The 24,005-nt window shown below is 34.6% G+C and overlaps 1 protein-coding gene across 3 annotated transcripts in view; it reads right to left on the bottom strand.

The window, feature by feature from the left end:
* LOC117329676 (protocadherin-11 X-linked-like) overlaps positions 1-23,678 on the bottom strand; it is a 32,242-nt gene extending 8,564 nt beyond the window's left edge. Inside the window, exons 1-2 of one of the 3 annotated variants that reach the window (XM_033887744.1) lie at positions 23,488-23,657; positions 548-3,384 (exon numbers count right to left, since the gene is read on the bottom strand). In XM_033887744.1, the coding sequence (XP_033743635.1) occupies positions 548-3,259 (2,712 nt within the window). In that variant the 5' untranslated portion in view covers positions 3,260-3,384; positions 23,488-23,657. Of the gene's footprint in view, positions 1-547; positions 3,385-4,361; positions 4,522-23,487 lie in introns of those variants that run through there. The other 2 variants (XM_033887745.1, XM_033887746.1) reach the window with 2 other exon arrangements.
* Positions 23,679-24,005: the final 327 nt, after the last annotated feature.

Below are 24,005 nucleotides of genomic sequence, written 5' to 3' on the forward strand. Positions count from 1 at the left end.
TGCTCTAATATTTTAGGCTAAAATAGATTTTTCCGCCTGGTTTCAGGTGGACTCAGAACCCAAAGCATTCTTCAAAAAAGCAATGCTTTACTCAAACTCAGGCCATTCAAAGTTAAAATTTGACAATTTTCTATTCAATTCCAATGACTTACATGGAAATCTGTCATCAACTAGAAAATCATTTATGACAGAACAGCTGAGAACACACTACCAATATATATCACAATCTTTTACATCTCAAATGTTTTTAGACTAACTGTCTGGTTTTACCTCTAATTTGTTTCTTAGTTATCTCCCTTGAATTTCACAAATTAAAATCATACCACATTACTTTAACAATTACTTAGCTGAATTTGTCAAAGTATGAATTTTTGTGCAGTGTTGAACTACATCATATGTATTGCCATTTACTCAAATAAAAATAGATTTAACATTATTTTTGAAGTGAAAAGTTTAATCACATACCCCCTTAAATATAAACTTATCTGTAACTGTTAATACTTGGAGAGACACCGAACTTGTTGGCAAGTATGGAGCAAGTACTCACCTGTAGTTGTCTGGTTTTACTCAGCTTCGTCATGGGAACGGGACTCGAGTGGTCGTTAGCGATCATAAATATCCCAGAATCTCTGTGATCATGATCGTCCATAGAAAAACTAACTTCTTTTTTCACCTCGTAATGAACACTATTGTTATTATCTGGGAGGGGTGGGCGTGCCCCCTCCCTGGCTAAGCATGGCTTTTTCGGAGGAATATGTAATGTCTCTGTCACTTTCACTTCCTCATGTTCAGTGAGACTTCCACGTCCACTCCCCTTGGACGAGTCCGCTCTCCGAATTAAAAATATTGTCACTAAAATTGCTAATGATAGCACTATTGTCACACATGCTATAGTGATGGCGATGAGAACGTTTTGGCCGATGCCTGGCTGAGATGTCTCCTCAGTCACAGTGAACTCGACTCTCAGCGTGATATCGGCACCACTCTTTTTTGGCACGATGCCCTTGTCACTGACCTCTATCATGAGGTTATAGTCTTTAATATCCTCTTTGCGGATTTCTTTTGCAAGATAAATCTTTCCACTTGTCTCTTCTATGTAAAATAATTCATTAGCACTTGATGGTGACATTGAGAACACTAAAGCACCATTACGACCTTCGTCAAGGTCATATGCGTCTATTTTCGTCACTTCATTACCGGGTGGTGTTAGATGGGACACAGTGACGGTACCGTTGTTTTTAACAGGATAAATAATTTGTGGATAATTGTCGTTTTCATCTAAAACTAGGACCGATACTTTTGCTGTACTACTTAAAGCTGGCACACCACGATCTGTTGCCATGACGATGAAATCATAGCTACTTTTTAACTCTCTGTTCAGAGGACGATTTGATTTAACTGTTCCATTGGGGAACACGACAAAGGGCAAGGTCATCTGGTGCTGGGAGGGAAGGGAGTATGTGACCTGTCCGTTCATGCCGATGTCTTTGTCAGTGGCTGAGAGATTTCCAAGTAGGGTATCAGCATTCTTATTTTCAGTTATTGAGAAGTTGAATTTCGTTTGTGTGAATACTGGATATTCGTCATTATCATCAATGATGGTCAGTATCACGGTTGTGTTCGAGGTATACTGAATGTCTTCACCCGAGTCCATGGCCAGAACCTTAAACTTCACCTCACTGACTTGTTCACGATCGAATCTCACATTGGCCTTAATAACACCTGAAGTTGGTTCTACGTAAAACATATCCGCGAAATCTCTTTCTACAAAATATCTGACCTCCGCATTGACACCCTGGTCCATGTCAGAGGCAGAGACGCGAGTCACCATTTTACCAGCCTCGTTATTCTCCGTGAGGTTGCCGTAGTAGACACTCTGCATGAATATTGGCATGTTGTCATTCTTGTCGAGAACTTCCACAATAAAGCTGGCGGAATGGTTCCTACGCGGCTGACCATTGTCCTCACACACCACTGTGATTACATATTCTATCTTTTCTTCACGGTCAAGTTGTTCTGCGGTGACCACAGTGTATTCGGAATTAGAGATACGAAGCAAACTAAACTTAGAACTCTTAATAGAACAGTTCACTTTTCCATTATTAGAACTATCCTTGTCTTGAACCGAAACGTACGCCACCAGAGTTCCGATATTGGAGTTCTCCTCGACTGTTGCCGAGCTGGAGGTACTAAGAAGACGGATATTAATTTCAGGATCGTGATTGTTTATGTCAATAATATGGACATCTACCATGGTGAGGCTAGTTTGTTGAGGAGTACCAAGGTCGTAAGCCCGGACAGACAGCTCCATTGGGGCAGCTGAATACGTGAGCTGCTGAATGACTGATATTTCTCCAGATTCCTCATTCAACTTGAACAAAGTTTGCGGGAACGTGAACTCATACTTCACCTTTCCGTTATCAGCCGCATCTAAATCCGAAGCCACCACAATCTCAATCACCGTATCGACAGCAACATCCTCTCGGACAGTAGCGTTATACCGATTTTGCGTGAAGACTGGCTTGTTGTCGTTATAGTCTTCAACCGTAATATCAACTGTAAGTGAACTGGACAGTGGCGGGATACCCCGGTCTGTCGCAACAACGTAGATTTGATAGTGATCAAGTTTCTCTCTGTCAACCGTCTGTTTCAGAATCAAGTTGATATCAGTGCTTCCCTGAGAACTTGAGACCAGTTTCAGGCCGAATGTCTCGCTGTTGGGGTAAATATCGTACAAGATTTTGGAATTATTGAGACCAACAGCATCTCTATCTGTAGCACCAATGATAGGGAATGTTAGATTCACAGATGATCGCTCGGAAATCGGTACGGATATGGAACTCCGAGAGAAGACAGGTCTGTGATCGTTTGTGTCCAGTACGGTGACATTGACTTTGATGGAAGTGATGAATTTATCAGACGAAGCTACGGCGATACTAAGTTGTAAAACGCATGTCACGGCAGAGTTACACAATGCCTCACGATCCAATTTTTTGCCAAGCTTAAGCAAACCTGTATTGACCTCAAGGTCAAAGTTGGTCGTGAAGCCCTCGGCTGTGTTCAGGATACTGTATTTGAGATTTTGTTGTTGGTCGGTGTCGATGAGGCTGAGGACGGAGCTGTCTGTCTCCACATTTCCAAGTATGACCGGAGGCGTCTGTTCTTCCTGGACGCTGTAGGACAAGTCGATACACCCCGAGAGAGTGAGTGTCGAAAACAACAACAGTATCCTCACTACTGTCTTCGCCATTTTTGGCATAAATAATTTCCTGTTACTATCGATTCATTCCAGAAAGGATTTACCTTACTGAGGTCACAGAGGTCATAGAGGTTTCTGTTCCTGAGTGCTAGTCGTTAATGTCCAGTTATTGGAGGCGAAAAGTTCTGAAAGAAAGAAGACAGAATATTTATATAGAGACAAGCCATCCTGTGTAAAAGTGGACTGGTTTTGATTTGTTGAGCTTAGTCACTAATCAGCCCTGAATGTAGTGGTCAAGCCTAATTCTATGCACTGGTCACCTTCTGGTCAGTTCGTCCAGGTTTTAAATAGCTATTGTTAATAAATCTCTCGGTAAGTATTTGAACTTCTTCTCGATAAACTCGAGTCACCATTGTTGAATCACCATTGTGGAATTAAGGAGTTTATGATGAAGTGTTTTTGATACGTTATATATTATTTTGGATAAACGACTTAGTGAAATGGGATACGATTACAAACATAGTGCCTTAGGGACAAATTCAGGTGACGGAAAAACATGAGAGAATCGCGGAAACAATAAACATTAAGTTTTAAAAGTCACAGAACATTTTAATCTGTTGAGTAAAATGAAAAGCCTTTTGCTACAAATCATTGCAATTCCTTTGTAGTATTTCAAAATGGAAGGATATGTATTGTTAGAAATATTTTGAAATTAAACTTCAAAAGAAATCATCGCTAATCTCTATAGCATTATAGTGTTTGTAACATATATGGTTCATTAAATATTTACATTTAGAAATTTTTAAAGATGTTTTTAATTGACAAGTATAAGCAATGATTAAAGGAATTTTTAAACACATAGGAAAATGAATATTAGAATCTACAATTGTTTTAAAATATTTGAGAAAAATTATGGAAAATGATATATAAATAACACATGTATTAAAAAAATCACAAGCATATATCAAAAATATGTACAAAAAACTGAAGTTAATGCAATACTAGTAATAAATATTTCCAAAGGCATTAAAAATAAAAAATTAATCATGATACCAACAACTTCTAAAATACTTGACAAGTTAACATTACACAAATACCTTGATACGTCGGGTATCAGGAAAGAGCAATTGTGATCCCTCAAGTATCTGATAAAACATTTTACCTTGATCCAACTAGCAAAACGTTGCCACTCCATGACTGAGAGTTGTGGTTTTTAAAGTCTCTCGACACCTAAGCCCTAAGACAGCTAATCACAGTGTGTCAGTATCGCTGTACCGTCGCTAACTCCTATGATCAACGCTTTGAATAACCAGACAAAAAAGCAGTAATCTGTTCAGATCTACCTTCCCTATATTGATTACACACAAGGAGATAGAAGAGTTCTACACGGGCGTGAAATAATGCCCTCACTCAGTCGACCAATCACAGTCAGCCGTGCGACTCGCTACGCTAATGATATTCTTTCAGATGTAACACAAGGGGAGGGCTTATGACTAGTAATGGATGCTTGTCACACGTAAAGCGGATTTTTTTCATCCGATGGCACCCAGCAATCCCGAGCGATTATTTTGTAGTACGGACTTCTCAAATGTGGTATGAAATCGTGTTGGCGTTAGCACAGTAGAACTGTTATTTTGACACGATTAGGGAAAGAAATGTGAATTTAATTACATTAAAAATCGGTTATAGCCCCGAGGGACTAGGGATATATTTCTCTTATTGTAGCGTACGTCACAGCTACATTTAACAATGAAGTGAGAATTACAGTATACACAAGGTGTACTCTCCTCCATGTGTATCACTTAAGTAAAATTTTCTTATTGAAATACTTCAAATTCTTCAAATATTTCTTATCAATTTTATTGTACAATGTATCAAAATTTAATCTGGCTCGAGAAATTATGAAGTTTCATTTAATGCATTTAACTAGTATATGTGTAAAATACAGATCAGGACTTTTATCAATGAATTTTACATCAAATTACCTAGCTAAATCTAAAAAAGAAATTACAAAATTATTACCAGGTAAGTAGATGACAAACACAACTTATTTGGTTCGAGCATGAACTCCATTCAGCTTCAATTTAAACTTAAAACCTCTTACTCTGTAGACTGTCACAGGACCTCTTTAAAATCCACATTGGTACAAAATCCTGAATAGAGCTGAATAAAAAGTTTTGTCTGGCAGAACGAAATTATTTGAAATTTCACACAATGATCTTTTTCAGTCTTTTGTAGACTCAAATGTTTTAAAACGGAGAAATCACATTCAGAGCCATGATTGAGTATCAATGTCAAACAGCAGCTGGTGAGCTTCATCACTCATCACCGCGTCCTGGTAAATATTGACCGATTGTTCGGTAATTACCTCCCTTTTTTTATCTTCCTGTGTCTCTAATTTACACACAACTCCAATTATACAAGTACCTGTCTGATATAACAATGGTAACGGTCACTTTGTAGTGGTGAGGTTCCTGGTCTGAGCATATACTAATACTACACCTCTTTAAACATACCTGTTGTTGACATGGCCAGAGGGTCCAGCATGACTGACCAACTGACCAGTCGATACTGTCAACACCAAGTGTCAAATGATCAGCCATTGGACCATTCTTGACCAGGTTAGAAATATTGACACTTGACAAACATTCAAACAAACAACTGTTAAAAAACCAATCAGTGTTCAAATAAGGAACTTATCAGTAAATGGTAAAAATCAATAGGCCTTTATTCTGATCCGAAATTCAACAGTTACTCTTCAATTTACATTACCATGCGGTCCCTAATTGCAGCATTTGTTTAGATATCCATGTCAGGATCGCTAGATAAGTATATTTTATCTACCTTACAGAAAATCACCCCTCTACAGTAAAGCTACCCGACCCCTAGCCCTCCTATCTCCCCCCATTCAGCAGGCCGGCTGGCTATTTTACCACTTAAGATAGCGGTACAATGATCTGACCGGTGAAATTATAGGTTTCTATAAGTGTCAGTTTGAGTAAATACGTCTAGTATCAGAGTAAAGGGAATTAGCTACTATGTAGATAGTTCATGTAAACCTAGGATCGTAGCTGGTTGTCAGGAAACCGACTGATCATGATAAAATTTTAGACACTGTATACCTTTATCAGATCTTTATTAATATAATTAGGCCAAAAGTAAAAATTTGTGTGTTTCAATCAAGTCTTGGTCAACTTTTGACATTTTAAGAACCTTCACAATTTCTTTAAGATAATTTCAGTTGAATTTTAAGTCAAGAATGTCCTAACTTCTCACCAAATTGATGAATTTATATAACTTGTGAAAACTAAAATATATAATTTTGATTTGAAAATATCATGCCAAATTTGCATGTACAAACATATCTTTCGTGCATATAGATTATTTTAGGATGAATGGTAATTACGTTTTCATGAGAAATAAAATTAAGGCTTCAAGTAATCCACCATATTTATCTTCAAATAAGCCCCTGATACCTAGACTCAAAGTTTTGGGAGCGCCATTTTTGAACTACTTTTATATTACTATATATTCTAAGATTAATTACTCTGCAAAAATGAAGATTTAGGGGGCTTTTTGTGGGCAGGTACTAATTTATGAATAAATACGGTACGTATTATTGTAGTTTTTGTTGTGATCCAAATTATGCCACTAGATATATATAGTCCACTGTCCGTCATCTTAATAGCTTCATCAATATACACCACCATCACAACAATAATTCTACTCTGATGTTAATTTTCATTTCTAACATTTTTTAAGCAATATGCATTACATTAAAATAATTCGTCAAAAAATGGCATGAAAAATAAACAGATCAGGGTTACAGACCTCTATAAGTCAATTTTGACTTTAAATGCAATTTGAATATGACGGAATATATTGATGTGCATGATATTGTTAAAAAGATATGAATAATTCAGTGATAATTTACATAATCATGTCATACAACTGTAGTGATAAGAAAGCTGAAATATGATTTTAATCAATTCTAAATGACATGTACCTTACGTAAAAAAAAATTCTCAAATATATTTGCATATTCTCTAAACAAAAATATAGAAAATGATGTATGATGGAAATACCGATCATTATGATTTTCATTTTCCTGGTTTGATAATATTTTTATTTCTGAATGAAAACCAGAAATAAAACTGCATATTTAAATATATTATAGATACATATAATGTATTTTAAATGTACAGTCGCACAAAGACGGCCTGTCCTCAGAAACCTTCTTACAACTTTAACAAAGTAAATATGAAATTGACAGTGTGATTTGACCCATGAAAATTGAAATTCAAATTGATTTAAAATTCAAATTTACAACACACATTTTAAGATAAAGAATCCAATCTGTGAAGACTGCCTCCAATTTTCACAAGTACAAAAGTTATTACAGGATGTCAAATATTGCCCGCGAAGTATATGATATATATCAATTCATTCGTACGTTTCCTTACAAAATTTATAATTTATGACATTCTATGAAGGTGACATTAAAAACTGATGTTAAGATCAGCGAAAGGTTTAAATTACCTTTTCATATATATATGATCACCCAACATAATACATTTTGGTTTAAAGTCAAAGTTGAATTTCGGATGATAAATATCAAATAATTCTGCTATTCCATTTCAAATAATTCCTATTTTCAATAAATTATCAATGTGACATCATTTACGGTTATAAATCTGTTTTATGTTACTCACCATGAATAAGTTATTCGCATATATAACAAGATAAATGTCCACAAATGCAACAAATCTTCGGCCGATATTCACACCTGAGCAACGTTATCCAATATATCAATCAGTATTATATATATCAATAAGAATTCAGCCCCCTTGGAGTTGTTGATTACAACTTACCGTTCAGAATTCAATAATATTCAAATTGATGAATATTCATGAGTCTAAAAATCCAAGCCAGTGGAATTTTAACCGACAAGTAATTTGGCAGATGCTCCAAATGATTCTACATAAATGACCAGTTTAGATGATAATTTGTAATAAAATATTTTCCACTTAATGTCCTGGACCAATGGCGTGGCAGAGATATTTAGTAGACAAGATAATTATTGGTAAAGAAAACAAATTCTGTACCCACGACTGTCATTATTCGGTAAGGCTTTAATGCCAAATAGGAACTTCTAGATTTAACAGATAATCCTGAAAAAAATGAAATTATTTACAGATGAAAAAAGAAGATAACGCTTTAAGAATAAAGGTTTGTATTGTGTTGATCGTGTTAGTGTCATAATGACTGTGGCTAGTTTGATGGTCAGTAATCCCCAAGGACACAAGGCCAAAGTAAACAAGGTCATGTCAGCCTGATGTCACAGCAGATCATACCTGTGATAGAGTAATGAATGACCAGGATGTACAGGTGTAAAACTATACCAGTGTGTAATTACACAAACATACTTAGGGCACATTGTACATTGTATAACTGTACATTTCCTTTGTGATATAGGAAGTATCCATACTTTCTTCATATGCATGGATGTAGACTTATTCAGGTATAAATATGTAAAATTTCAATGAAATTTTTGAAAATACAATTATTTAATATTTTCTTATAACATTGATTTTTTAACATTTTTATATGCATATTGAATATTCATATAACCTATTTAATATTGGTAAAGTAATCTAGTTTTTCATAATTTTTCAGATAAATTTGGACTTGTATAATACAATGTTTAATATTTCATTCAATCTAAAATGAAAAGTTAATTACCTCTTTGAAAAGAAAAATTGACAACTTTTTTTTTATATTGAGTACAATTATATGCATACACAACCATACTACAGTAGTTTAAATGAAGTAACAGTTTTCCACAAGTTTAAGACATTTTATCATATACACTATATATGGTCTGTATGATACACTGTACATGTACATCAAACTGTAAAGAATATAGGCTGTAAAATATCTACATAACTGCATGACCATTGAAGCTTGTTGTCAGAAACAATATTTGATCACTCCAATTGACGTAAAGGCTTTAAAATTAAGAGTACATATTGATGTATATATACATAAGAAATAATATATATCATAATTATCATTTTGAGATTTCTATTTCATTTTTTTTTTTTCATAATTTTTTAAAAATTTTACTGAAATGTTTTTTTTTATTTCCTTAACACTTACCTATTTTCAGTTGAGACTTATTTGTACATAGTCAAATTGATCATAGTCAATGTTTTATTAGACTTTAAATCTATTTATTGTACATAGTCAAATTGATACATAGTCAATGTTTTATTAGACTGTAAATCTATTTATTTAGTGTTTAGGGCAATTTAAAAGTAAAGTGTTAACCATAATTTACTTGACACCTTTTACAAATTATTAAAAAATCTTTCCAAATTGAAATTCAAACATTTAAACTTTAATTAAATTATTTTCATTTAAGTGAAGGCATTAGCACATTACAGACGAGTCAATACCAACATGCTTCGTGATCTCGCACAAGTGATTTTACCTGTAATCGACATTAACGTACCTGTACAATTAAGAACAGGAAAATTTATCGCGACCAACTGACTAGAATAGGTACCAATTTTTATTCGGGCCATTTGTTTGTTCGGGGCAGGACTTGTTTGCCAATTCCAAACGGCGACTACAAAACATAATTTTTACACCTATAAATTAATTTTCACCAGCATGCAAGTTCCAACGAATCTCTACAATCAAGGACAAAAATTATTGAAATCCTGACTTCCAATAAATACCCACTAAAGATATCCTTTTAAGACTTTATGTATACTTTATGAGGTCAGGCCATTAGACCTCCTTTTCTCATGAAAAAATTCTCGCATTTCTATATATACATATGTATATACATTTAGAACTAAATCTGTGAAATCCATCTTGACCAATAACCCATTAAAACTGGACATGTCCAGTCATCACAATGTACAGTCCGAAATAACACACGCATGATACTCTAGAAAACAATTAAACGACCTGCCCTTTTATAATAAGCACAGGTGACAAATCTACATTAGACTGACATGGACGCCTACATGGACTGCTTCGGAAGTCCAACTCGCGTAAAACACCTGTCCTGCTGGTACTGTGCAGAAATTTCCGATCGTTCTTTTACACATCTCCACAAGTGTGAAGATTATGGAATTGTCCTTTTACTGTTCTCGGACCACAGGTGGAATACTACAAAGGAAATGACAAACTTCCCAGTAATTTCAGCCCCCCGTTTTGAAGCCCTGTAAAATCTCGGCTCCACGGCAGGAATTGTGGACTAATGTTCAGCAATTAAAATTTATCAAAGACGTTGGATGGACCGCAGAGCACCTAGCTGGGATGCCTTTAATTGGCTGTATGCTTCACCTGGGTTGTATCAACAGTCGTACTTATAACATTAACGACCAAATTAAAGTAAATTGAGATGCATTCACATACCAATTGAGTCTTGTATTGATTTGTAACTTGGACAAAAAAACAGAATACCGAAGTCAATGCTGCCTGCCTTTATCCTTTTTGTCCATTAATCATACACAGCCCTACCTCAATTAATCACCCACAGGTAGGTGTTATATAGAGAAAAATGAATATAATTTTTTAATTTAGATAAAAATGCGGTTTTATAGATTTGACTTATGATATCTGCTCTTGTGAAGATCAATGACATTAATATCTTATAATTTCCAATGAAAATTACTCGAGGAAAGTAATGATGCTGAACTATAGAAACACGGTTGTATACAATGAATCGCAGGTGACACATCCACAAATTTCGTACTTAGTGTCAGCCTGGCATTTCCAGTTGAGTAACACTACGCTTCAGATCACCGGCTCAATCACAAGCAAAACTTTCGTAATTTCCAGAAATTATTTCAACAACTCGCCCATGAAACATGTATGAAAGGAACATACCCAGATGATTCACTTCTCCTCAGATAGCTAGTCTCGCTCGAGTGGTAAATTATTTCAAATGGGGAGTGGATGTTCATTGATGTGGAACTCTCTAATGATAGAAGGTGAAATGTACATAGTGTCCTTCTTACTGAAAGCTCACACATAGGTGGCACGGAAATGGGGTTTAGATATAGATAAAATGTCCGGTTAATGGGTACACACACAAGATATTACAAGTTACTGTTAAGATATGCCATCAAAATGACACATTTCTTGATCCTAAAATTGTACTACTGCTTGTAAAATAACCACAGGAAACAACCTTATAGCCTTCTTAATGGAACACAACTTGGTATGTAAATCAAATATTATCAAAATTGTAGGAAATATACAAAAAAATTGACAGATTGAAGAGAGAAATGATAATTGTTTTCTAGTTCCACAAAAAAACATAAATCTCTTATCTGATTGACTCATGATTCAGATACTGAAGTACATTCAACCCTTTGGGAGCTGTCTATGGGTTCTTGCTGAAGTGATCTGTTTATACAGGTCTGATACATCGACGATGGAAATGACAACAATGGAGATTTGAGTAGAGTGGTCTTATAATACAGGTGACCTCTTAACAAGGATAGGCGCCTATATACAGGTGGTCTCATAATGCATGTGGTCTTATAATACAGGTGGTCTCTTAACAAGGATATATAAAGTCTCTTTGTACAGGTAGTCCCTTATATACAGGTCACGTCTATTAACAGGGGGGATATCTTAACAGTTCGAGTTTCTAATTACAGGTAGTCTTTTATCAGGTGAGGTCTGTTGATAAAGCTGGTCTCTTAACAAGGATAGTCTCCATATACAGGTGGTCTCATAATGCAGGTGATCTTTTAACAAGGATATATATCCTCTATGTACAGGTGGTCTCTTAACGTCTATTACCAAGGACGGTGTCTTAGATAAAGGTGGTCTTTTATCAGGATTGCTCTCTTAATAAAGGTGGACTCTTTACAGGGGTGGTCTCTTAATAAAGGTGGACTCTTAACTAGGGGTGGTCTCTTAATAAAGGTGGTCTCTTAACCAGGGTGAACTCTTAATAAAGGTGGTCTCTTAACCAGGGTGAACTCTTAATAAAACTGGTCTTTTAATCAGAGGTGGTCTCTTAATAAAGTTGGTCTTTTAATCAGAGGTGGTCACTTAATAAAGCTGGTCTCTTTACAGGGGTGGTCTCTTAATAAAGGTGGTCTCTTAACCAGGGTGGTCTCTTAATAAAGTTGGTCTCTTAACCAGGGTGAACTCTTAATAAAGGTGGTCTCTTAACCAGGGTGAACTCTTAATAAAGGTGGTCTTTTAATCAGAGGTGGTCACTTAATAAAGCTGGTCTCTTTACAGGGGTGGTCTCTTAATAAAGGTGGTCTCTTAACCAGGGTGAACTCTTAATAAAACTGGTCTTTTAATCAGAGGTGGTCACTTAATAAAGCTGGTCTCTTTACAGGGGTGGTCTCTTAATAAAGGTGGTCTCTTAACCAGGGTGGTCTTTTTACAGATGGTCTCTTAGCAGGGTGATAGATCTTTATACATGTACAGGTGTGCAAATAAAAAATTCTTAACATGCTTCAAATTATATACGTATATAGTGTATGGAAATTTGACACTAAAACTCAACTTTTACAGTATTTTAAATACTTTAATCAATTTATGATATAAAATGATATTTGAAAATGAAGAAAGGAGTGTTTTTGTATTCCTGTCAGGACACATCTACAATATATTATATATACAGCTTATGATTAGGTGTGGACTATAAGGTTTGATATATCTTAAAAGCAATACAGACAAATGTTTGACTCATGAATCGATTGAAGACAAGTCAAACAGTCTTACTTAATAGTCCTAATATCGATATCGTCTTGTCTAATGATATAGCGAGTCCCAGACAGTTACTCTGAGGTCAATATCACAATCCGGAGTCTTGGACATGGGACAGGTGTGTAGGAATTTCTGCGGAAAAGTGTCAACAATCGGCCGTCACAAACTGTAACACTCACAGCAGATCACAGGATCACCTGTCAAATTACGGAAGAAATTCTCCACATTTTGTCCCGATGGGGGGCACGAAATCTCACCCAGTGCGAGCAGAGATTAGCAGAACTTTCTTTGCTGATAAACAATTGTCAATATTTTTTGACACGGATTATTGCAAATATAGAATATTTACAAAGCTTTAGTTTTAACTGGGATTCCAGCATCTATGCCTGGTTTCCGTTCAATTCCTTTACTATTTATTGATCAAGAACTCGGACGACGCAGGAATGAATTGACGGAAATATTGAGCAAGGACTACTAAGAAAAATAATATGACATATGTTTTCTCAACAAATATTATCTCAAATGAAAGGTTACATGAGAAAGCATTATTTGTACACGATAAGACACATTAGTCATAGATATATATAATGTCTCTGAGCATGTTACAGGGTTTATATATATATATACTGATCTATGACTATATATGGTACAGTAATCAAACGAGGATATGATGGATGGCCATGTGTTTGGTGGAGGAAAACAAAGTCTATACCACCATAACAATCCATCGTAATAAACTACAACTAACGTTATTAATCAAAAAGCTCATGAGTAAAAACCTTATCAAATAATAACCTGTCAAATCGCTCAGTTGAAAAACAAATTTACATAACTACAGTAAGGAATTTCAGGGACTGCCCAGCGATGATGATTAGGATGATAATTGATCAAGGACTCAATCATTTCAAACGACAGAATAGAGGCGGCAGGTGAAACATCACGACTCCGACAGATTATAACCAGATCATACTCCAGACAAAGAAAAGATTTTAAAAGGGTTTTCATTCTGAGGGAGAAAATTATTTTTTCTTCAAATATATGAAATGACATTATGATCATTTGCTTTTCTTTGATACCATTTTCAATTATATAATTATCTAATAACACATTTGAACCACTTGCATTTGGTTTTGTACATTAACGAAATGTAAAGGTGAATTTTAATCCCCTAAAACTGCTCCCAGAATACACCTGATAGATGTTTGAGATGGTGGTAAATTCTTTTGGAAGTACGTCTGAAACTTTAAGTTGTTGCCGCCATATCGATTCAGCAGATGTACTTTTAGGAATAATGCACTGACACCAAGGATAATCAAAGTTTTTAGAAAGTTAAAGATGGCCACCTAGCATGAAACAGATGTGAAGTGATCATTGGAAGGATAAGAGACTTCTAAACATTACATTTGGCACTTTGTAGGGACAAAATGGGGTGTTATGTCTTGACAAGATACTGAATTTATGAATTTGGAAATGCTTCCTCTTTGTATGGCTGACTTTTTATGTTACTAATTAAAAGTCAGAGAAATAAAACCTACAATCTCCTGACCCTAGTTGTACAGCAAGTCTGTGTGGGCACATGTCTAGTCAATTTCAGACTGGTCGTAAACAGACGGCTACTAAAAGGCCTAATTATGGGCCTTGAACTGAGGCCCTGGGGTTCCAACAAGCCCAACACCCAGGCAGACCATAAACCTCAAGGTGAGAGGACATATCGACAAGGTCACACGCAGACTGACCTTTGGTCAATGGACAACAAAGGTGGCCGCTAATTAGTACGTCACCTTGTAACATTTAACTGAAATGTCATTTAAGGCAGGTATGAACTGTCGTAAAATAGCCTCACCTTGCCGTGTACCCAAAACTGAGGTTGAAACGGCTTGAGATATTCTATCACCTCCGTCCTGAGGTGTCAGAAATACACAAAAGCAAGTTTCAGCTTATTCCTAAGCTAATGATAGGTCTGTCTCAGATCAGACTAAATCTTTCACTAAATACCCACCATGTTGGCCGGCCTCTTGCATGAAATTAGCTTATGTTACACTTCTCAGATATAAATCAACCCTCAACAGGTAAGAAATGTACCTCAAAGTTCGGGTGGAGGCGAGGTCAATCAAATACATAGATCATTAGCCCTTTGAACTTGTTTTGAAGGTTATGCCATACATACAAAAAAATGTATAAGTATTTTTCCAATTATATTTTCATTTGAAATTAATTTTAAGCTTATAGCTACCGGTTATCAGAAACCTTCAAGAAATCAATCTAATTAAGAAATAAATAAGCATTTAGAAAATCTTACCTTTTCCCCCAAAGTGTACGTACGTAGTATGTAATGTTGCGTGTACAGGGATTTGATCATTCAGGCAAAATGCTTACAGGTAAGATAATTACAGGTGAGACAAAGTCATCATCAGTATAGGGGGCGCTAGTTGTGGTATGTAGCATCTGTATCCGTATAGGGACACATGACATTGAGTTACATTTTGCACCTGTTCTTGTGTGTTATGGTTGGTTACCCTAATCACAGGTAATCGTACAGGTACGCCATCTCGCCATATCAGATATGTAACTCGCCGAGTGGTAAGACTTAAAAAAGTCATTAAACAGATGTAAAATCTTATTAAATCGACGAAGCCTTAATGACAAAATCATAATGGCTGTAAAAATAGCAGAAATCTGCTTTGATACAAATGTGTCAAAACATACGACAGACAGGCAGGCAGAAAAAATCCATTTCTTTAATCATTTAGAGGTAATTATTGATATTTTTTGTAAATATGAGGTACCAGACGAAATATTGAATGGCTACGTCATAAAAAGAACACCTGACTTCAGAAATCAATGAAATGTTTGTATCTTAACATATTTCCCTTATAATTTTTTTAAGCAGAAAAGGTGAAACCAGATTTAGTTTTTAAATTCATTATGGAGACACAACTACTATACATATTAGCTATACAACACAAGACTCCAGCAGACCAGAAAATATATCCGCTTAACACAATAATCATATTTAAGTTTTTTGTTGGTTTTTTTTCCCGTCTGAATTTATTTTGCCGAACACAGTCATCCCAGGACATATTTTCTGACATCAAGTTTAAGGAAAACAGCTGTAATATAAACATGTGTCAGCCTTACCATTCACCGACCTTGTTTATTATCATAGATAATATTTTTTACTTATATTGTCAAAATCTGACATTTTTATGTTCTCTTGTTACATTCCATATTTAGAGTATCAATTCAATCTACCAGCCAGTAGACATCATTGACGATATCTAGTAAGGATAGAGATTTTAACTTAAAGATTAATTTCAATATTAAGATGTGACATTTCCTGCTTTCTGCTAGAGAAAACATTTTTGAATATGACTGTACAATATTAATTTTTACTGAAGTATTGACAATTTCTAGTACAGGTGTCATATGAATAATGTATAGCTGCTATACACTCACTGTGGAAAGCGTAAGGATACGTAAAATATAAAAGACACCTTTTAAAGTCAGGTATTCTCAATATAAAGATTCAACTAAGAAAATAAATATCATACCTCATATGCATTTAATTCTGAAATTTGAAATAGTGATGTATCAACTTTGAATTTTTATTATTATTTTTTTTTTAATTTTGACTATCATATTTTTTGTGTCCAAGTCTATATAATTATCTAATTACATAAATATATATATATGTATACAGGTAATGTAAAGATAATGATGTTTTCAGACTTTTTTCTATAAACTGAAATGTATTAAATTTTAATTGACAACAATCAAAAACAAAAATCTCTGTACTCTCATAGATAGCTAAATCTTACACAAAAGAGCATGTCAACATAAGTATACTTACATTAATGTTTTTGATGAAATCATTAAACTTTCCTTTCAAAATCACACTTTGTCTTGTCGCATAGTAAATCAACATCAGGTTTACAAATCTTAGAGATTTTTTTTAACACTTCATCATATATTTAGAATATAAATATTCAAACACCTACTAGTGATTTTTATCGCTGTATTTACCTGACAGGTAGAAATCATAAGAGATTTTCCCTATCAGCACTCTATCTACAAAACTACAGTGATATTGACTGGGGACATTTAAAGCATCTTAACATTTACAATGTTATAGAGATAACAGCTACAACATTATACTCACATCTTATCATAGCGGATTCAAGGCTCATTGTCAAACGACGAAGAATGAACATCAACTGATTCAGTTATATGCGACGTCCTCGGTACTCAACATAAAAACTGGGAAATTCAACAGAAATCATATCCTTTTTTTGTGAAGATCACAAAAATATTTCTTCACATAATAATTTTGCTGTTTGTTCAGGTTCAGTGAGCCAATCACGTTTGATGTATCGCATATATACTTACAGTCCTGGTCGACCAACCGTGTCACAATATGACTCGGACATTAAAGTACGTAGCACAGGTAAAACAATAGGTTTCTGACTGACAACCCATCCTCGGTATGACTGTGATAGTACTTCACACCGCTTTGTTAAAAGCAGAAATCAAAAGGCTCAATTTGTATTTATACCTACTTAATTACCCCCCTTGTGGCGAGCTCTTTGATGGTGAATGTTTACTTTTAGTACATATCACACAGACCCTTAATCCTACTCGGTATATACATACATGGAGATACCAGATACACGCTTCATTCCACAATTGGATCAGAATTCATCGGCAATGTTAAATGATTGTCATGCATTCTTAACAAAAGTGAATCACACACTAACAAGTCTTTCTTGACAGAATAGTTTTATCCACATAAATACATTATTCATATCTCAGGATGAGTCGGGGGATAAAAATTCTTTCAAATATTTCTTGTAGAATTAGAGAACTATTTGTTATATCAGAAATAAATCATTTGTGACAAGAATCTATTTATCATGGTCAAGAAGTAACAATCTCAACAGGCTGGAGGCAGGTTCTTCTAGTTTTCATTAGGTACCTAATAAAACTAGAAAAATCCCCTGCATACCCCCGGTATGTACCCCCCTACCAAATGGTGTCTGGATACTTTCTATTCCTGCATAAAATGTACCCTCCTTGCATAAAAAGTACCCTCCTACCAAAAATCTTTGTTTTTAACTTTATCAATCTAAAATAATGAAGATATGAAGATACATATTTGAAAAAAAAATCAGTCAAAAACAGTCAATATTCACCAATTTTTTCTGAGTTTCAGAAAATTTAATTTCTGTTTTACTTAAGTTCCTGTCTGCACAGGTTTTTCAGTAGTGTGACTCATCCTTGTGGAAATTAGGCTCACAGGTAAAAATGTCCATCGAGAACTTATCCAAATAAAGACACAGTGTCTCCTGAGATAATCCCCGGATAATCCCATTAACCACCTGTAGGTATAAATCCAGGGTTTGTTACAACATATACCTTTCAACCTAAATACACAATTTGGTTTTCTATTCTACTTAATCTCTGTAAGAAATTCCACATTGATACACAACACTGGTTTTCTATTATTTACCTTAATCAACAATGAGTGTGCCTTTAATTATTGAACATGAGCCTCTAACATTACATAACTATGATTATCCCCCTTGAATATGACTTGGTTATCTCCCTTGAAAATTACCTCATTGGGTCAACACAGGCTATTTATTAAGTTTAAGTCCCTATATCAAAGGGAAAAGTAACTGAAATTATCTCCCCTGATAATCTTTTTAATTCCTTCTTACTTTCTGATTAATACAATTAATTCATTTCTAAAAAAAGTCTTACTTTGCAAAGGAATGTTAGCAATGTCCTCAGGCACTCTATAAACATTTATTTCCTGTTCAGAATTTTGATTGGCAAAATTTAATTCGAAAAATTGAAATTCGCATTTTATAACTTTGTAATAAATTATAAGTGATTTTTTCTTAATTTTTACTCAAATACTATATTCTTCACGCAATACATCATAATTTGGAGGTTATGTTTTCAAATGATACTTGTGAATTTAACGACAATTTATACATCGGGATACATTTTGTAAAAAAAATTCCCTATCATGTTTCTTTTCTGTTCTGATGAAAAATATAAGCCATATACTTACATTTCTTGATGCAGTTCAATTTCAAATGATTTCATCAAACATCAAAAAGTAAACATGTATACACAGTTAACAATTTTTTTAAGATATGCTGAATATTTGAAACTAAATATGAAGATATTTTTAAAAAGTCATTACACAAATGGAATTACTAGTCGGGCCTCAAGGCTCAGTTGTATGTGATAACATTTCAACCTCTGGCAGTTTTGTGATTTCTATATTTATTTATCAACAATGAAACAAACACTTAAAACTTTATCTTCAGGTCAGAACATATTTTTAGCAACAAAATACCAATCTAAACAATTTTGTTATTTACATTTCATTTTCAACAGATATATTCTTGAGTAAAATGCAAAAAATGCTGAAGATACACAAGGTATGTATACTTTACATTGGAGTTGATCAAAATATTGTAATTATTTTCATAAATCTGATTGAGTTAATTTCCAAAGTCACTTCATTGGGCCCCATAGATTTAAGATTTAATGGAACTTCACAGTGTAACCCGACAGGATGCCATCTGTGGGGTATATTTGAAAGATTTTTATAATATTGTACCCATGATATACAAACTGTAATTTTTGGTGAAAACCCGTCATTTAGGGGTTAATTTTCTGGGATCGACATTCAGAACCTCAATCTATGTATATGTAGCATACCAATATACCAGTCATTCTAATTTTAAACTTTCATTGAATATACAATTGCGTTCTTACAAAGGGTAAACATTCCGTCGAAACAGCTGGTCTGCAGTGACCACCCATCAAACACCAACATGAATGTGTCACCGATACTGACCACTGCCTTTGTGTCCAGTTTGTGTCCAGTTTGTGTCCACATGGACAGACCAGAGCTGTGGTATTTGACAGGTACTTGGTATAAATACTCAGAACACAACGCCCAGTTGTCTGGTGTAAATGGTACTGACGCAATTCATATCAAAAGTATCAGAAAGGTCTGTTTGGAAGTCCGGTAAACGTCCATTCATTAGAGGCGCGAGTCAGTCACAATGGGTTTCTCACGGACACAAAAAACTGGTGGAACAAACACTGTGCAAATATACAGGCTAGGTGGGTTTATATATATATATATGTAATATATAAATAACATTTTCATAATACCAGACTTATGTACTTTGACACACAAATTCCTTGGTTTAAACATATGTATGCCTGTAAAAACATTTCTTACTGATGACGTAATATTATGTTGTTACTTTCTATTGTCTATAGATTTTGTTTGGAAATGACTCTATGTAGACCCCTGTATGGTTGGGGGAAAACATTTCCCAATTAGGCTGCTCTGAATAAACGTTTGATTCCAACAGAAAATATATCTGCATCTGTTCCCAAATCAGGAGTGAATGGCAAAATCTACAAAACTTCTTCCAAATTTCGTGGACATATGCATATACAGATGGATGAAGCGTAATTTACAACTGACAACAAATTATAAGAAGGGAATGAAATACATGTATATATTTATACCTCCATCAAGAAATTAAAGGATTACCTGAGACCATATTTTTCTGTTGACAAAAAGTGAAAATATCTGCAATTAACATAAAATGGTCAATGAATGTCTAAATGCATTAAATATTTGAATGCCAACGAAAAAAAGGATATACATGTATGTCTCCTACAGATAGATCACCTAATGACTCATAATAGTAAAATGACAATTGGTCGATGCTGACAGTGACACCGTAGCTCTTTTGTGTGTGGAAAACAGGAAACTCCACACCAATCATCACTCTTAAAGTAAGATTTGACACCTGGTGATCAAGACCCATAATTTAACTCCTCATCAAGAGAAATCTCGGATGAATATGGTAGATATACCGTACTTTACTCCTGACTGTAGGTAAACCCAAAGGTAATATATATAGCTGTTGGACCATTAGCCGTTCCCTTATATAACTTAAGTCTGATCGGTCCCGCCCTCCTCAATACTCACGAGGCCAGCTCATCTTTAATTCATGACCTCAGTTAACGCTGCATTGATTCTATTTTCATTTCTGACTAAAGTTTCAATATGAAATTTACCAATTAGGATCAAATCAGGCTGCAAAGTGACGGGTTCATCTGGCCAGAAATATGAATTCTAAAAGTTTTCATTAATAAGGAATAATGTTGATGTACTTATGGCAATATAATGAAGCAAGAAGAAATCTCAACATATTTACAAAAGATTTCCAAAAGGGGAGGTAAATTTCCCAGCTGGCTCAGTGATTGTACAATTTTCTGCATGATTAGCTTTCTGTCAGGTGATTTGTCATCATTTTAGCGAAACGATTTTCGGATCAAATCAAATATTTATCCCGGTGAGTTCCCAAACTGAGAAAGACCGATCCAGCAAAAAGGGGTACATTTGATGATAGATTCGTGATATTAGATTCCTGATCTTTAGCTACAGGTGACTGCTAAAGTAGATCTGTGTCGAATAGGTTCAACAGGTACCTACTCCTTTGATCTCTTGTCAATAACACCTTAGGTTGTCAAAACGTTTGATTCAGAGCCAGAATAAGCAGGAACACCTCAGTTGAGTCTGACAGACAATGATTATATTTAAACAAAGAGTGTCCTCAACTAGATCACTACCAAAATTTTCTTTGAATTTAAAAATCATTGTTAATTTATAATTTAAAACAGACAGGAGATGACTGGCCTCAAGGTCTAGCTCCAATTATATTTCAAATAGGAAATCAACAGACTTTAAATAAATCTAAATTCTAGTAAAAAACACAAAAATAATGTAAATGGAAATCTAATATAACCATGCAAATTAATGGTGATAAGTAAGTCACAGTGACCTACTTCTACAATACATTTTTACTACTGTTGGATTTTTTTTTATTAAAGTGTTAAGCTAAATAGAACTAAAAACATCTAACAAAGATATGAGAGTGTATCAGCAAAGTCAGTATTGGTAATGATAATAGAGTATGTAGCTGTTCCGTTAGATATCGTCGGATGATACAGGTTGTCATTAAAGCCAGTGTCGGATAAGTCAGGTTTCACTGTAATGCATAATTATATATACACTTGTATATGTAAGTACCATTACTGCAAGGGCGTGGAAATACAGGATTGATAAGTCTACAGGGAAAAGTTTGCCATATGTTCACTTACATATTAATTTTAATATACACAGTTGCAGATTATAACTATTGAACTTTGATTCCCACGCTCCCTAAGGGTATATATGGCCAAGCCAATGACCACAACTGACCGGTTCTTGCCAAGTTAATGTGCAACATCACAACTCGGACCGCCCGATCCCCACACATCTTAGGAGTATACAACAACTCCCTAATATTATAATCTAGCTATATACAATCAGCCTACAAACTTAATTCTCTGATTGATTTAATTTCCTTCTTAATTTGAAATGGACGTCCGACACATTAATCTATTAATGCCAATTCTCGTAATTCACAACGGAAATTTGGAAGGACACCAAAAACTGTCTTAATCACTGTTCTCAGTATCGGCCAAGAAAACAATGAATACAATCTGACAGGAAATTATGACACAAAGGGGAGATCATCCAAAGGTAACCATATACACGGAAAGTCAGTCAACCAATGAAAACGTCTGACACATTATACCCTACGAACCCGATCTCACCTTGCTCATCTATAAATCGTCAGAGAATTAGTCTTCGTTTCTACTTTACAATCAGGTACAAATTTTTCAATTATATGTAATTATTCGTTGAAGGCACCTCCAGAAATGTACACTGAATATGAAAAATAGGACAAGACAATTTCTACTCAGCCAACAGGGTCTTTATAACAAATTACACTGTTATCCTATGTCACCAACAGTCTCGTATCCTATACAAGTTCGTTCATACGTACATACTTCAACTTTTATAATTGAAAAAAAAAGACAGAAAAATCAAGATAGTGGCTCGTCGATGAATGGATCAAACAGATTTTAAACAGGACAACTATAATACATGTTTTCTATAATTATGAAAAAAAAAAAAATAGTTAGCCTACATATATTCTAACCTCTTATGAAAAAAGACATTTTTAAACAAAGCATTGTAGTTCTTCATTACTTTCATAACCTTGTGTCGGCTTGATACTGATTCAGACCTAATTCTAAAATTTAACTATTATAAACTTGCTGTTACTAAATATTAACTTTTTTTTTCAGTTTCAGATTCAGTTTTCAATGACAATATTATATTTTCTGTCTAATTCTACATAGTGAATATTTAAAAATACTTTTTACTTATTACTAGAAAATACAAAAATAAACAATTTAATTTTTTCTTAAGTAACAGTTTAAAATTAGGTGAAGTACGTAGCATGATCATAATAACAAAACTACTTGACATATAAATTTTCTCTGAATGTGTCATTTAAAGATTTATGTGAATTAATATACAAAACATAGAAATAAATAAAAATGCAACGAATGTATGAAAGATGAAAAAGACATACCTGAGTTTATGATGGATATTCCGAGTAAATGTTGTTACACCTCGAGTGAGTAGAAAATCACTACATACACACAGCTGTAGTTGCGACCATCTACCTGTAATCAGAGATCACATTTCAGGTATACTTGACAGCTAAGCCTTAACACAGGTAAATGTCTATACACCTGGTGAGTGTTGTATTGGTCAGTGGGCAGGTATAATAGCGGGTGTGCTGTCCATACAGCTCTAGGGAAAAGGATGACCAACCGGACTGACCGTTGTGTAACGCTTACTGATTGTTTTCAATACGACCAAAATGGAATCACAATGTTTACAATGTCAATTTCATTACGGCCATGATTGGCATGTTGCCGCTCTACACAAATATAATTTCGGTGACAAAGACTCGCTGACATGCAGGAGAAAGTCCAGCCGGGTGCTAAATAAATGTTCTAAAGATATTATCATTGTTTATGTGGAGTTTCACAATGGTCCAGGAATTCCTTCCAAAACAACAATAGATTAATCATTAGATCTGGA

The sequence above is a fragment of the Pecten maximus genome, chromosome 6 (assembly GCF_902652985.1).
Source record: "Pecten maximus chromosome 6, xPecMax1.1, whole genome shotgun sequence".
Taxonomy (NCBI): Eukaryota; Metazoa; Mollusca; class Bivalvia; order Pectinida; family Pectinidae; genus Pecten; species Pecten maximus.